Raw genomic sequence first — 15,234 nt, 5'->3', positions numbered from 1 at the left:
GGTATCTTAAAAACCGTGTGTATCAGACTGTTCCACAAACTCTTCAGGAACTCTGAAATCGCATCACGGCTGAAATCCAAGCCCTACGACGAACACGAATGGCGAGAAGAGCTGTGTTAGAGATGCGACAACGAGCACAGATTTGCATCAATCTGAATGGTAGCCAGGTTGAAGGTTGTGCCGAACGACTTCGTTGAGACAAAACATTTTGATGGCGAGTAAACATGCTGTAATGGTTGACAATTTCAATTTCATTCACGGTGGCATAAACTGTGTTGGCAGATATTTCGGTGCACAATAAACAATGGACATTCCCTCTGTTATGCTATGCCATAAATCAATGATTCAATCGCCAGACATGCTCAATAACCACATCAATATGACTGTATAATCAAAAGAAAAATAAGCATTTCCATTTCAGTGGTACAATTTCTTTAAATGAAAAGAGCATTTTTTCTGACTCACCCTGTAATATTCATGTTCTTTCATAAGATCTTAAACTTCCTGTTGTTAGTCAGTCAACTGCATCTCGCTGTATGTACTTGACTCCTTGCAAGTAAAATCTTCTAATTCCAGAATCCAGTGACTCCATCTTTTGTCTCAGCGTGTATCACAGAAGTTTTCTATTAGTAAGCTATTCTGAAGAGGTACTTTGTAAATAAAAAATCTGAAATGAATACAACCAGTAATTTTGTCGGGGAAGACGAAATTGTTAAAGAAGAGGAAGACGAACACAAAGCTAGACACAGCACCTTCACAATAGCTCCTGGCCTATCGGCAGGTGAGCTAAAAGGTCTCAGTGTAGCAAAAACTCCATCCAACAAGAAAGTTTGTTTTCACACCAATAAAGGAAAACTTCTATTTTCTATTTAAAAACGTAACTCAACCGCGATTTCAAATGGCAAACTCAGTGAGTGCATGGCTTTTAGGAAATACCGTTTTCCCTGAAGAGTATTTCCCATCAGAGTTTCGTCAAGCCATCAAAGCCAGCCATTTCCATCAAATCCTAATGACCCATGATGCAACTCTCTGTAGAATGGTAAAAGCCAACTCCATAAGGGACGGTGAGAGCACAGAGAGCTTATGCCTGGGTCAATGTAATTATTGGGTGACCAGAGGGTTTTGACTAACACTGGGCTATATGGAGATGGCAGGAGAACCAAACCTCGAAAAGTTTTTATGAATCAAGTGACTTATTTACAGAGACACATACTGGCTTAGATGATCCTCTGCCCCGTGACGAAGTCCAGCTGCCATCTTTCTTGTCGTTGCAGTCATCTGTCCACTACAGAAGATAAACAGACAAGATGATACCATTAATTGTGAAAGGGGGGAGAAGTTATATGCAGATGGAACATGGATGGACTCAAGTATTGAACTCAACCCTTAGCTAATTTATGTCATAGCAGTGTTTGTAGACGTGTCTCCATCCTCAAGGGTTTACAGTACAGTAAACGAACCAGCTGTTTTCATATATGCTGTACGGCTGAATAATTTTTCAAACATGACCTTCATTATACATGGAACTGAAAATAAAAAGGTTCTACTTGTCTGATGGAAATGTAGTGGGAAACAACATATACTTGATTAAGGTACTTTTAGTGGCTTGCAAAAAAAATATTACAAGGAACTGGGGAAAGACAGAACCAACAACAAAGGATCAATGGATCACAATTATTGAAGGAATATATACAATGGAAAAAATAACTCTAAAACTGTGACTACAAGAAGCACAAATGGACAAAAAATGGAATAAATGGACTGATTACAGAACCCACAGTGGTGGACGGACTGAATAATGTGAATGTAATGTCATGTAGTGTACCTAAGCAAGGTTTGTTTGTTTGCTTTTTTGTTGTTTTCGCTCATTATGTGTTTATAAAATTAAAAAAAAAACTTAAGTGAAAAAAAAAGAAAAGAAAAAGGTTCTGACCTGTGGAACCTTGCCACTGTTGTCGAGTTCCGAGTCGCCATCTCCCTTGTCTCCCAGAAGCCCCTGCACCTGGTACTCCAGCACGTAGCTGTCAATGAAGCGCTCTAGCTCTTCGATCTCTTGAGAACGTGTACTTCCTGCCTCAGATGATGCAGAGGCCACCGAAGAGTTCTCCATGGCAACCAGGTCCGTGATGGGTGGAAGGGGAGGAGGAGGGGAGGGGAAGGAGGAAAGTGACCTGTGCAAGGTAGAGGAGAATCACACGAGGAAGACATCTCATTAAAACAATAATAGAAACAAAGAATTTATATGGGCAAGAACTCAGTGCTAATTGGTCAATGGATGACAACAGAGCTATTATTCTGCCATTATGGATGTGTGGTGGTACCCCCTTCAAAAAAAGCACATTGAAAAGAACTGTCAACACATTTTCATGTTTTTCCACAAACTGCTTCGTTTGTATTTTTTGCTACTGCCGTACAACTTATACGCATAAATTTTGAAACATAATCTATTTTCCTATGTCCATGCAGAGCTAAAACAGCCATGTTGGACTGAAAGTGAGTGTTGAAAAACAGCTTGTAACCCTTTAAGCACTAAAGTTGCAATATTGCAACAAGCAACATAACTTAATGAAACAGACAGCTTTTTGAAATCTTGATATCGAAATGTATTTAAAAAATAAAGAAAGAAAACAAACAAAAACAAAACTTCTGGCTTCTAAAGGGTTAAGCATATAGGGTAAAAGGTGGATTTTGTTCTATTAGTCACATTAGTTATGATAAAACCTTGTAGAGTAACATTTCTCTCACCTTTCCAAGTCTCAAAACAGAGCCATGATCTCCCTGCTGTCAACAAACATCCACATTTGCACCATTTGCTTGGAAAGGGTCCAATGTGCAAGGTTTCGCTCATCAGAATTCCCCTGTTTAAAAGCACTTCTGCTGTCACGCTGCATGCACATTTACAACACGTCTGTCCATTTCTCTTTGTTTTTACACCTCTTTTCTGCCGTCTCTCTCTCCTGTGAGTATTTTGTGTGATCACATGACTCTGAGCCAACGGGGAAGCAGCTTCCCGCCTGCCTGTCTATTGCTACTAAGCTCCTTTACATCATCGCTTGATCACCAGCCATGCAAAGAGGATTTATGCCCTGGAGCACGCAGAATGGTATCTGCTGAGCCCTGGGGACTCGCTGGGGAGCCCTGTGCATTTGCAGCCAACAGGTCGGCTGCACAAGGTCTAAAACTTTTGTTTTGGTTTTGACTATACGGACTATGTAATATCATGGTTACCATACATACTACACCCTAAAGACTATTAAGGACTCTATACAGTCTAATAGAGTTTATTTTTTTACTGTAAGTCCAGCTGCATTAAGTCCTAACCCATATGTAAAGTCAGATGAAGATAACAAAATGAAACATGAAATATTTCAGCACACTTTCCAAAATATAAAAAATGCAAAAAAAAAACATGGTTACTACCTCAAGTGACAGTACTGCTAATAATACACTGATGACTGAATTATTAATAATGTGAGAGAAATGCTCCACTGTAAGAGCTGAGCTTTGAAGACTCTCTATTTATCATCAGTCTGTCATCAGTCTTGCTTTTCTTATGCATTTTTAGGATTAATACTTTAATCTCTGCACAGTATACAGCAAGGTCACCAGACTGCATCCTAATCTGACAGTGTCAATACGATAATCCACATATTAATGTGAAAGCTTTGATTAGCCTGCTGGTGTACATCATTTTTAATCATAGAGTAAAACAAAACTACGCAAAAATCCTAATCATATCAAGTGCCCTGTATGTGATATAAAAAAAAGACATTTATGAGTTGTTTTTTTTTTTTTTTGATGATTAATTACTTACTTACCAAGTTCAAACATGGCATTAACATACATCCTGACTAGTGGACAGCTTTAATGTTCAGGTGTAAATGCACCCTCAGTATGCATTAACGATGTGGTCAGATCTGATCACTTAGCCCATATTCGGAGGAGGTCTGGAACACATACTGTATGCCCACGTTCCCTTAGCAGTCTGAATACAAATGTGTCCTCTGACAGACTGAAGGACAAGTTCACATAATCCATCAGAAACGCATGCACATACTTTGAGCAGTTGTCATGTAAGAGAACAAATAGAAAAGCAGAGTGGTCAAAGTCGTCATCTCAACCTTTAAGGTGCACTGACCGATTCATGGTGTCAACTCATGTAGTGATTAACAGGCAAGAAAACATTCAACTTTTAAAGCTGCTGGATGTTTTGAGCTGCACAGTGAATTACAAACACTATAAAGCCAGCCTGTTAAACTGGAGATTAACGTGTTTACTATACCTGAGGCTATAGTTGATCTTATTAATGTGGAGACCTGTTTTAATGTCAGGGGTGAACATGCTTACAACTGGCCACTTGTGATAGAACCCCTCAAAGCACATTTTTTATGCACAGTTCAAGAAAAAAAAAGATCTTAAGATAGAAACCCAAATTTCTTGTAAAGGTATGTAACAATTTGTGTGCACATAGTGACGTATAGTGCACGATCCAAAAAGTAAGTTACTCACTTTGCAACAGCAATGTTGTCTGTTGACAGAACAGTGCGCAATCAGCAACAAAACAAATATTCCTGAACATTAACCTGTGTTGACAAAAAACTCCAATTACAAGACTTTAAATGAAGGTGCATGCAGTAACATACAGCAAGTCTAGGTGGATTGTTGCATAGTGGTAGCTGCTGAAGCACAGTCAGATGTCCTACTGTTGTCCTTGACACATAGTATAGAATTACTGCCCGAGGGAAACTGCTGCCAAAAACTATTGACCAGCTCATTAATACAGCTATACAACCCAGACATTTGTCAGTGTTTCTGTCTCAGTGCCTGTCAGTTATTTGCTTTATGTTCATGGCATCTATATGGTTGTACTGCAAGGGCTACCAGCTAACCAGACCCGTGCATGTGATTAATGACTTAACTAATTATTTAGTGCAAACATTGGTTTTGCCTATGTTGTGTTGCAGTGAAATGAGTTAGAACTCAAAAAGGTTGCAGTTGAAAGGTTCTGATTATTACCATCCTGTGGGTACGCAAGTAAGAAAAAGGAGTTTACATTCCCATCAAGTGAGTTTATTCCAGGGAAGCAGTGACTTTCATGCGAGAGTCAGCCAGAAACACAGCCATGATACTGGGTGTAACCCTGATGCTGACCTGAGAACATTAAAGCAAAGGATTCATTTAACTGATCTGAACCAATAACACAGGACTGTGCTCGGTGTCCCTGACAAAACCAAACACAAACAAAACCAGAGGCCTAGTGGCCACGCTAACCTTCAACAAACAGAGAAACTGTCTCTGCAAGACCACAAGCACAAATAGCACCGCAAGGCCTCTCACATGTATTTAACACAAGCTTCATCTTGCTAATGTAAACCCTTTTGCCACAAGAGGAGACCATGATATGGTCTCTTGCATCACAGTCATTGATGCTAATCATGACTGAAAAAGCACTCCTATAAACAAAACTGTTATATCAGTCATTTCTCATTTGTTTTCCTTCATAATTTATAGAAAACTCAGTGAGAACATGTGCAGTGTAGACTGTAGCAGAGACAACCATACTTCACTGAGATGAAGTCATTCACAGTCCAGGTTTTCATGTTCAGTGATTACTGGTTGTAGCATTAGAATGCATGTACCAATGTGGATGTCTGTTCCCCTGTGTTTACTCCTCTAAAACTACATGTCTGGTCTCCCCCATATCCCAGCTCCTCCCCTGTTCCTTCCTGTCTCCACCCTCTGCTCTCCATCCCACAATTTCACCAGCTGCTCCAACAAAGAACTGCATGCTACACTGTCCAAAGGGTTCGACTCACTCCTGCACTGAACCCTCTGATACATTAGCATCCAACAACCATGGCCATACGCTTTCCATCTCTGTATATTGGGCAGTCTGATCTCCTCAACAGGATCCAAAGTTCAGCTAATTAATCATAATAAGGTAAAACTGATCATTAATTGACTGTATGGTTAATTTAACATTGACCCAGTGACACAGTGTGACAGTACAGATGAGCAGAAATCATTTACAGTTACAGAACAGCTAAGTGGAGGACTTTGCCTGAAGCCCAGAGCACAGACAGAAATTAAACTGTCCAGACAGACACAGCATGGCACTGGACAGCACAATGTTTCTTTGTGTGTGAAGCGCAGGCAAATGCCAGCCTACATTATATATGCTCCATGACAGGCTGAATATCTACCTCTCCCTATTTGCGTGGCATTTGTTCACAAAGACATAAAAATAATTCAGCGAGTATCGTTGGTAACAAAGGCAGGGATAAGACACTATTGATAGTTTTACAAACTATTGGAAATGGCAGAATTTGACTGTGACAGCTCTCATAGTAGCTAATGGCTAATATTAGACTGCTGAAGTAGAAATGCTGTTTGAGGGGGAAAAAAAGGCCAAAAAGTGGCACACAGAAACGTCTAGGATTAGGACAGTTTGCTTGATGTTGGGTATCAGAGTCACACAGCTGTAAATGTTAATATTCAGTGATTTACATGTAATTACTGAATATGTCATTTGGTATGTGTGTGTATATATACTGTACATACACTAAATTATAGATAGATAGATAGATAGATAGATAGATAGATAGATAGATAGATAGATAGATAGATAGATAGATAGATAGATAGATAGATAGATAGATAGATAGATAGATAGATAGATAGATAGATAGATAGATAGATAGATAGATAGATAGATAGATAGATAGATAGATAGATAGATAGATAGATGCCTTTCTACACAGGTATAATATTAGAACAAATCTGCAACTTTACACTTTCAAATTAGCTTCATAACACAAAAAAATATTAAACTAAAGTATTTATCAGAAATATATCTAACAGAAATAGAAGTTAAAATATCACAGAAGCAGAGCAAAGGATGGTGATGATTGTATATCAAAGGTATCAAATCCCATTTTCTAATACATGTATGATATCTGTGTTACAGTGCTGGAATGCTTCAGTCAGATTTAACCCAAAAAGACCCAGTGTTCGGAGGGAAATTCAAGTATTCAGCAGCTTTGCATACAAATATGCTGTTGTACTGGCCAGATAAATAGGGTATATGTGCATTTCGTTTGCAAAATAGCTGTTACAGTAATATAAACAACACTTCCCAGACGTCCAGACTGAGATGCACTTCATGGTGAATACGACTATAGTCTCTGATCAAATAATACCGGCTGCATCACAACATCTAAGATCAACACATCACAGAGAAAGTAAAGTAAAGATCTCCCTGGCGTCCGTGATTTGCACTACTTGATGTGGTTACACAACTGAGAATTATAATCCCCGCAACCCAAATAGAGAACATGAGACACAGGCTCCACAGAAGGGGGTCCAAGTCAGTGTTCTCACCCCATGCAGTGAGAGCTGCTAATACGTCTAATCTGGTCTACTACTAACTGGCTGGCTTAACAAACTCGCACTTGTGTTTGAATAGAATGTGGAGTAGTCTCTGGAAAGCAGTGGTAGCGTGGCATCTTTGCAGGTCATTTAACAATTTGTTAGTATGTTAAATGCTGAAATTTAAATAAATAAAGTACAGAGCAGAGGTAGGTCACCTGAGGGGGAAAGCAATGCCTAAGTGGTACTTTATGGCTTCCTGTTGGAGCTTTTTATGTTGTCTGCTAGCATATTTTGCAACATCAGTGGAAAAAAACGAGAACCGAACCAAATGTCTTTACAGAGGCGTTTTGGTGGTTTGGTCCACCTGTGAAATGTCACTAAAATTGTCTCAATATGTGTCTATGCAACTTCTTGTTGTGGGAAACAACAGGAAAGAACTTATATCCAGAAGATGAACAGTTAATTATAGGAATGTACAGGGTGGGGAAGCAAAATTTACAATATTTTGAGGCAGGGATTGAAAGACAGTGTATGACCAATTAGTTTATTGAAAGTCATGAGAATTTATTTGCCACAAGAAAATTGACATAATAGAAAATGTTTTTATTCTATGTGTCCTCCTTCTTTCTCAATAACTGCCTTCACACGCTTCCTGAAACTTGCGCGAGTGTTCCTCAAATATTCGGGTGACAACTTCTCCCATTCTTCTTTAATAGTATCTTCCAGACTTTCTCGTAATAGTTTTGCTCAGTCATTCTCTTCTTTACATTATAAACAGTCTTTATGGACACTCCAACTATTTTTGAAATCTCCTTTGGTGTGACGAGTACATTCAGCAAATCACACACTCTTTGACGTTTGCTTTCCTGATTACTCATATGGGCAAAAGTTTCTGAAAAGGTATGGATAATAGTGTTAGGTATGATTATGACATCAATATATGTTTGGTTTCAAAACAATTGACGTAGTGCCTGCGGAGAAAAAACAACTAAATGTTCATTGTAAATTTTGCTTCCCCACCCTGTAGTATCCAGTGCTGCACTTCTGTTGTGCACATTTACTCTGATGATACACCTCCAGGGTAAAACCAAATAGAGGCAAAGCACACAGGCATGGTCCCTTTGCTAATACAAAGGTACAAAAACATAAACTGAGAGTATAGTGGTTACAAAACCGTCAACACATTTTAACAGCTCAATACAAATAAGGGACAGGTCTTTGTAGAAATAAATTAAAAGTCAACTTCAAAAGGAGTCTGTTGTGATTTCAAATGAGAAGAACAACCCGGTAAATGTAGTGTATATATGTAACACTGGTGGGGGTCCGGTTCAGTATGTGCGCTTCTGACAATAGCCCCATTGTCTCCCCTGTGCCCCTGTACTGACCTGATTGGAGAAGTCTGGCAATGTGCAGTATAGAGCAACGGTTGGGACTGCAACTGAAGGGTGTGGGTAATATCTCTCAAAGCTTTTCAAGTAAACATAGATGTGAGGAGGCCACAAAGGCAACAGGTAACAAAACTGAAAAGGGTGCCAACAAAGGCTAGCTTGAAATGCAGCGGTGGCATTCTCTGGTAAGGACTGAGCTGACAACAAAACAAGTACCTGTGCTTAGAAAAGGTTAGCCTCAGCAGAGTAAAAATACCTGGTGTACAGCACTACAGTTAACTTGAGTATACATGTCTACACTTAACTACAGGCCTGATGGTGGGAGATCCAAGTCCCTACCTGGGCTTCTCTCCTCTGACCTGACACTATAGGCTTTTATGAATCATGACACACATGACTGCCCTCTGTCTTTCATTATTTGCTCTTTTCCCCACTCACTCATCCATATACATTCAGCATAATGAGCAGAGGTTCCCACTGAAATGAGGCTACATTTCTGCTCTGCAGCCTGAGTCAGGGTGTTCCAGTTTTCTGCAGGCCACTCCCACTCTCTCCTCCAAATCATGCAGCTGTGTACTCCTCCACCACATTCATCAAAATGCTGCATGGGTGTAACTGGAGGTGTGTCACAGCCCTGAAGACTGGCACATAACTAGATTCTAATAAAAAAAAACAACAACCTGCAATTAAGTTGTATTTCTGAATTAAAAACTATGCCTGTGTTATTTATTTTCTTGAACTGTGTCCAGACGTGTCAAATTTTTTCCAACCGAGTTCAATGGATTTATTTGGTCACTCATAAATAGTGTCGTATACCCTGCATTACACTAGCATTAACATGTAATGTTACTTGCTGCTCTTTCACTAGAATGAAATGATATAATGTGAATATACAGTACTGCGCTAAAGTCTTAGGCCACCTTTAGGGTTGTTTTTTTTTTTTTTTTTGCAGGGTTGAAATCAGTGTGCACATTTATTTCACATTCTCTTTTCTTCAGATACAACAACAAAATACAGGTGCACGGCCTTAAAAGACATAAAAAATAGAAATAAATGGGTTGTTAAAGTCACTATTTAGTGCGACCTGCCCCTGTGACAAGAAGCAGCACAAACAATTAGAAACCTTTGACATGTGTTGAATGAAACCTGGTATAAAACCTCATAAAACAAATGCCATAAATGTCATATTGTCTGAACAAAAGGTTAAAGACATGTTAAGTGTAAAGGGAGGTCACACTAAATACTACCACTTTGGTTTATGGAAGTTGTTTATACCCTGGAACTTTTGTTTTTACTGCTGTACATACTTCCCATATATCCAGATTGGATATTAATAGAAAGACTGAGAAATGCAAATTTGTGGTCTTTAGAACTTTACTAAACTAAAATACCTAATGCTGGCCTAGGACTTTTGCACAGTTCTGTATTTCATTAAACACAATGTGCAAGTAAGTTATTTTAATGAGTTATCTGTTTGTGAAGGAATAAGTTCAGTCAAACAGTCTATGTTAAGGGCCAAATATAATGACAGAAAAGGTAAATGTGTAATGTACAGCAGTTAACATCATAAGCCATTATCTGCTAACAACAGAGCATAAATAGCCTACATGAAAGACAGACAGACACTTAAATGAACACAGTAAGTCCATTATCAGTTTTTGCTTCTGCTGTGTGGACACTGTTTCATTTTGTGCCACTAATTGATCTCTGAGGTCAGAGTTCACAGCTGAAGTGCCTCACTCAGCCGTCACGTCAATGCAGCATTCATATTATGTACTGGGACAGCAGAGCAGTGGGGTCAATATACTGCACATCTGTTATTTTGACAAAGTCATAAGTGAAAAGTGACCTAAAATAGACTAACACTGTGTAATATGACTATATACAATGTTATAATAGAAAAATCCATAGTGTTTCATATGATCTATTGTTTAGTGTTCATTCACAAGGCATGAATGCAGACAGGAAAACTGCACGAACACAACACAAAAAGAAAGCAGGAGAATGGAGAGGACACAGAAGGGGGTAATCCTGAAAAAGTATAAATTTCCAAATGAAAGAAGTTCAAAATTAAATGTATGAGATTAATTAAGTTTATTCTAAATATTTACATTCAAAGAAAATGTATTAAATTATTCAGACATACCCTTACTAACAGAAAATGACATATACCATGACAGAAGATTTTGGTTACATTACCCACCCCAAGTTTTGATATGCTAAAAAGGCACTGAAAAGAAATCACCAACTTATCAAACCTCTTCTGTTTAACATCCTGAGGTAAAAGGTTACATTAGTAACACACCCAGTGTTCCAACCATGTGCTAACCATCGTGTGTCTAAAAATATTTTCCAAATATGTTAAGCTCAGGACTCTAACTGAGTCATGAAATTTACACTTTGGTGCAAGTGCAAAGTTTTCTGGCATTTTTAACAGAACGAACATCTGCAAAAACACCCCATACACGCTTCAATAACTGTGCTCATTCATGGTAGACTGTAGTTGATGACAGGCTTACAGCCAAGGTAAATGTCACTTTAAACACACATGCATAATGTGAAGGATGAGGCAGCCAGTGACTGAACCTGATTTACCAGTAAAGGAAGGCTAATAATTTACCATGTATCAGACATAACGGACAGTACGTATCCTTCTGTTATAGGACTTGCAGTGGCATGCAAACATTCCTTTACTTCACAAGAGTAAATCAGATTCAATCTGTCTCTGAACAACAGGAATCTGTGGAATGTAATGACATGCAAACTGGACTCCATGTACCCTCAAAGTAGTCAAGTCTTCAACATGATATGACTCAGGAGCTACTCAGTGCTGCAGGTTTGTTAACTATCCATGCTCCACAGATATGTTTTCTTCCAACACACTGCTAATGGATGCAAATAAGTATATACCAGTGATGAGTTCCTCCCATTACCAAGAAGTTCTCATAATATACTCTCAAAACAACTACTTGTACGTCCTCTAGTGCCTCTAACTTTTTTAGATCTCTCCTTCATTAGAAATGAATGAATACCCGGATGGGCATCTCCCCTCTGTCCTGCCACAGGCTACCTGCAGCTGTGAATCTCCACTCTTTGTTATGAGGGTCAACAGCTGAGATCTACTGAAAGCTCCTGACATTTTAAATGGTTATTCCTGTCCTGCACCATTAGTGTAACTTCACTGAAACCACATTGAGTGGGTGCTGACCCGAAGAACCATCTGAACATTACCTCTGCTACAGTTGTTTTTCTAATTAGCACTCTAGCCACGCCCATGCTGCTCCGGTTGCTCTGTGTCCCACTGCAAACTAGTTTGTTTTTATAGCTGTATTACCCAAATGACCATACCGCAACATCTCTGACAAAGTGCCACGACCACACCTGGGGGCTCCTCCACGCCCTGGTGGTTCTGCCCGTGTATGACCGGTAACAATGGTGACGCAACGTTTGCGGCTAACCAGCCGGCTAACGCTAGCTTTAAGTACAACAGTAAACAACAGGCCACACATACCGCCCTCAAACCACCATTCGCCAAGTCTAGCATGTCAACAGGTTTGCCACTTGGGGTTAAAACCAAACCAGGTCATTCATAGGTTCAACTCCAGGTCTACCATGGACATTTTTCCAAACTGTTATCTGGGTACTACAATAAGAACACAGCATTCCAACCGGCCACACCGGCTTAAAATGACATAAATCCTCACCCCAAGTGTAAGTGAGACTCCTGGTGAACTCGGGATCCCCTCCTGAGATCAAATTCGCCGTGTCATGCGTGTGTTTCTCAAAATGAAAAGTGGGAGAGAGGATTAGCTATCTTATGGTAAACTCCGCCGTCCCAGGCAGAGGAAAAAGGGAATGCAGGAATGTGACGTTCAGTCCGGTTTGCTGGCAACGTTGACACGTGCGCTCTAGAGCGGTGCATTGTGGGGAATGGTGTTCACGAAGGAACTAGAAAACAGCTTTAATGTGTCCAAAGACAGTCAGTAGAAGCTTACTGCATGCTGAGAAACAACTAAAATAAAATAAAATAAAATAAAATCGTTTCATTTCATTTCATTAAGCAGGTTAAGTATTTATATTCTATATTGTAACATACATCAACCATCTGACAACAGAAGCTATTTAGCCTTGTAACTGCCTATATGACAAAGTTTAGACCTTTTTAAAGTGGTTAATATTACATCATAAACACTACATTTTAAAACGTCTAGCAAGTACATGGACTATACACAAATATTTTGTTCAATCAAGAAAAGTTCCATCATTTTCTCAGGAGGCTATGATAAAATTTCATCATGTTAATTAAAGAAGAATGAAAGATTAAAATTATCCCAACATCATAATGGCCAGTTTCTGGAATATGGAAGTCTGGCAGCTGATAGTAAAATTAACCCTTTCATGCATAGTGGTCAATATAGTGGACAGTTATTCTCCAGCTGTTCTCTTGTATATTCATGGATTTTGTTGTTTTAGTTCCGTATCAGCCAACACAGTGGACACTTATGCATCATCACATACACTGACATTCATACCATTACTGTAACTTTGCTGTTGTTGATAAATCGGATCTGGAGTAACATGTTTGAGTGTAAAAATTTGCCAAATGTTATTAGACTGTAATTAACAGTTTTTGTGTTTTTTTTTTTTTTCAAAAAGTTTTTTTTTTTTTTTTTTGATATTATCTCCATGAAGTGAGTAATGACTAGTATTACAGTATGTTAAAGTGTGAGAAAACATCACATTAGCAGCATGAAAAATGTTTTTATTTCATAGTTTTCACACAGTATATCACTAAATACATGTTTTTTTGCTTCAAAAATGAAATGCATGGTGTCCAGCTGAGTGGACATTTTTGCAACTCCATGAAAAATAGGTTCATAAAAAAAATTTCAATTGCATTGTTTTGTTTTGTTTTTTTTTTTCATGCTTAAAGAGGAACAAAAACAGGAAAAAAATCTTAGGGCTCTCATATTTCATGCATGAAAGGGTTAATATAGTATAAAACACAGTTTTATTTCGTTTTTTTTCATTTTTGCAAATCATAACCAATTGCTAACAGCTGTGTTTACAATTCCACATTAACACTCCAACCTACACAGTATGGTTTTACTTCTGCAGGTGACTGTCGCTCACAATTAAAAACCTGTGATTTTTTTTCTCGACCCAATTATGACCCCTCGTGGAAAATGCAAGAAGTGCAGCGAGTTATCCACTGCCACAGTGTCCTCTTAGAGAACACATGCATGTAAACAGAGACTCCAGTGATTAAATACACATGAAACAGGCTGGTGTAAAGATAAATACAGTCAGAAAGATGAACTAACTCTGATTTACAGCTGAGTATAAAATGTTTATCCATGCTCCCGCTGACTGTAGAGACATTACTCACCACAGTCGGAGGCTAATTAACTTTGCTGACACATTGGAAGCTTCAGCAGGTTACTAAACCCACTGTACTGTATATACCTCACTCACCCCCCTTCTGTCTCTGTCTCCACCTCACTGCCTTGGTCAGTCCTCCATCTATCCTTAGCCATCCCATAATTACTTTGTTGTCTTCTTCACATTACCCACACCAGCACCGCAAGCCATTCATCCATTTTCCCACCCATAAGTTTTCCTCTGCAGATGCTTCATCATTTCCCATCTTTCTCACATCAGTTTTTTTTTCATACCTTTTTTTAAATTTCGTGTGAATCTGTGACGTTTGAAGTGGCATCCTGAAATCTCTGTATACTTTGAACCAGAAAGATAAACGTATCTATTTTTTCCTGTCTTATAAATCTATTGCATTAATGAATCTGCCTATAGGTTGGAGCTTCTGCGTGGAGTTGTGAAATAAGTAAAGATTCAAAGTCATTTGTCCTGTTGCCAAGGAAACTCTAAATACTGAGCCGCTACATAATTTCAGTGTTCTATAAATGTTGCACACTTCCATTACTTTGAAAAGTTATTCACATAAACTAATCACTACAGAGTCAAAGTCAATTAAGTCTTAATAAATCTTAATAAGTCACATTCATTGTAAAAAGAGCTGAGAAATACTGTATGATAAATGTGAAGTAAGAAATGAAGGAGTTTTAAAGGAAATTTAGCAATCATTGGACATTATTGCAAGAAGTCAGAAGTTTTGGAGGAAAAGCTTTGTTATTTTTCTCAAAAAGTTTAGAGATTTCACCATATTAACTAAACAATAAACAACATCAGTCAGTCTCTGCACTGTGTAGATCAGGGATCCCAAACATGCGGCCCGCCAAAGGTTCCAGTCTGGACTGTGGGATGAATTTGCAAAGTGCAAAAATTCCACAGTCAAGGCTTTTCAGGTTGCACATACAGACCAACATGATCTATAGTAAAATAGCATAAAAACCTACAGAAAATAATGACTCCATATTTTCTTCGTTTTATGTGAAAAAACCAAACAAACAAACATTATGCTAATAAATAATGACTACTTAAATTTTAGCGTTTGATT

General features: G+C 38.6%; 1 protein-coding gene across 4 annotated transcripts in view; it reads right to left on the bottom strand.

Annotated features, from left to right (window-relative positions):
- The window catches only part of ctif (CBP80/20-dependent translation initiation factor), an 88,154-nt gene extending 75,496 nt beyond the window's left edge, over positions 1 to 12,658 (bottom strand). For 2 of the 4 annotated variants that reach the window (XM_030151023.1, XM_030151025.1), the window contains exons 1-3: positions 2,746 to 2,977; positions 1,934 to 2,171; positions 1,214 to 1,285 (exon numbers count right to left, since the gene is read on the bottom strand). In XM_030151023.1, the coding sequence (XP_030006883.1) occupies positions 1,214 to 1,285; positions 1,934 to 2,110 (249 nt within the window). In that variant the 5' untranslated portion in view covers positions 2,111 to 2,171; positions 2,746 to 2,977. Of the gene's footprint in view, positions 1 to 1,213; positions 1,286 to 1,933; positions 2,172 to 2,745; positions 2,979 to 12,463 lie in introns of those variants that run through there. The other 2 variants (XM_030151024.1, XM_030151026.1) reach the window with 2 other exon arrangements.
- Between the last annotated feature and the right edge of the window lie 2,576 nt (positions 12,659 to 15,234).

This window comes from Sphaeramia orbicularis, chromosome 12, assembly GCF_902148855.1.
Source record: "Sphaeramia orbicularis chromosome 12, fSphaOr1.1, whole genome shotgun sequence".
NCBI lineage: Eukaryota > Metazoa > Chordata > Actinopteri > Kurtiformes > Apogonidae > Sphaeramia > Sphaeramia orbicularis.
The sequence above is the reverse complement of the archived record's forward strand: the minus strand, read 5'-3'. Positions and strand labels throughout refer to the sequence as shown.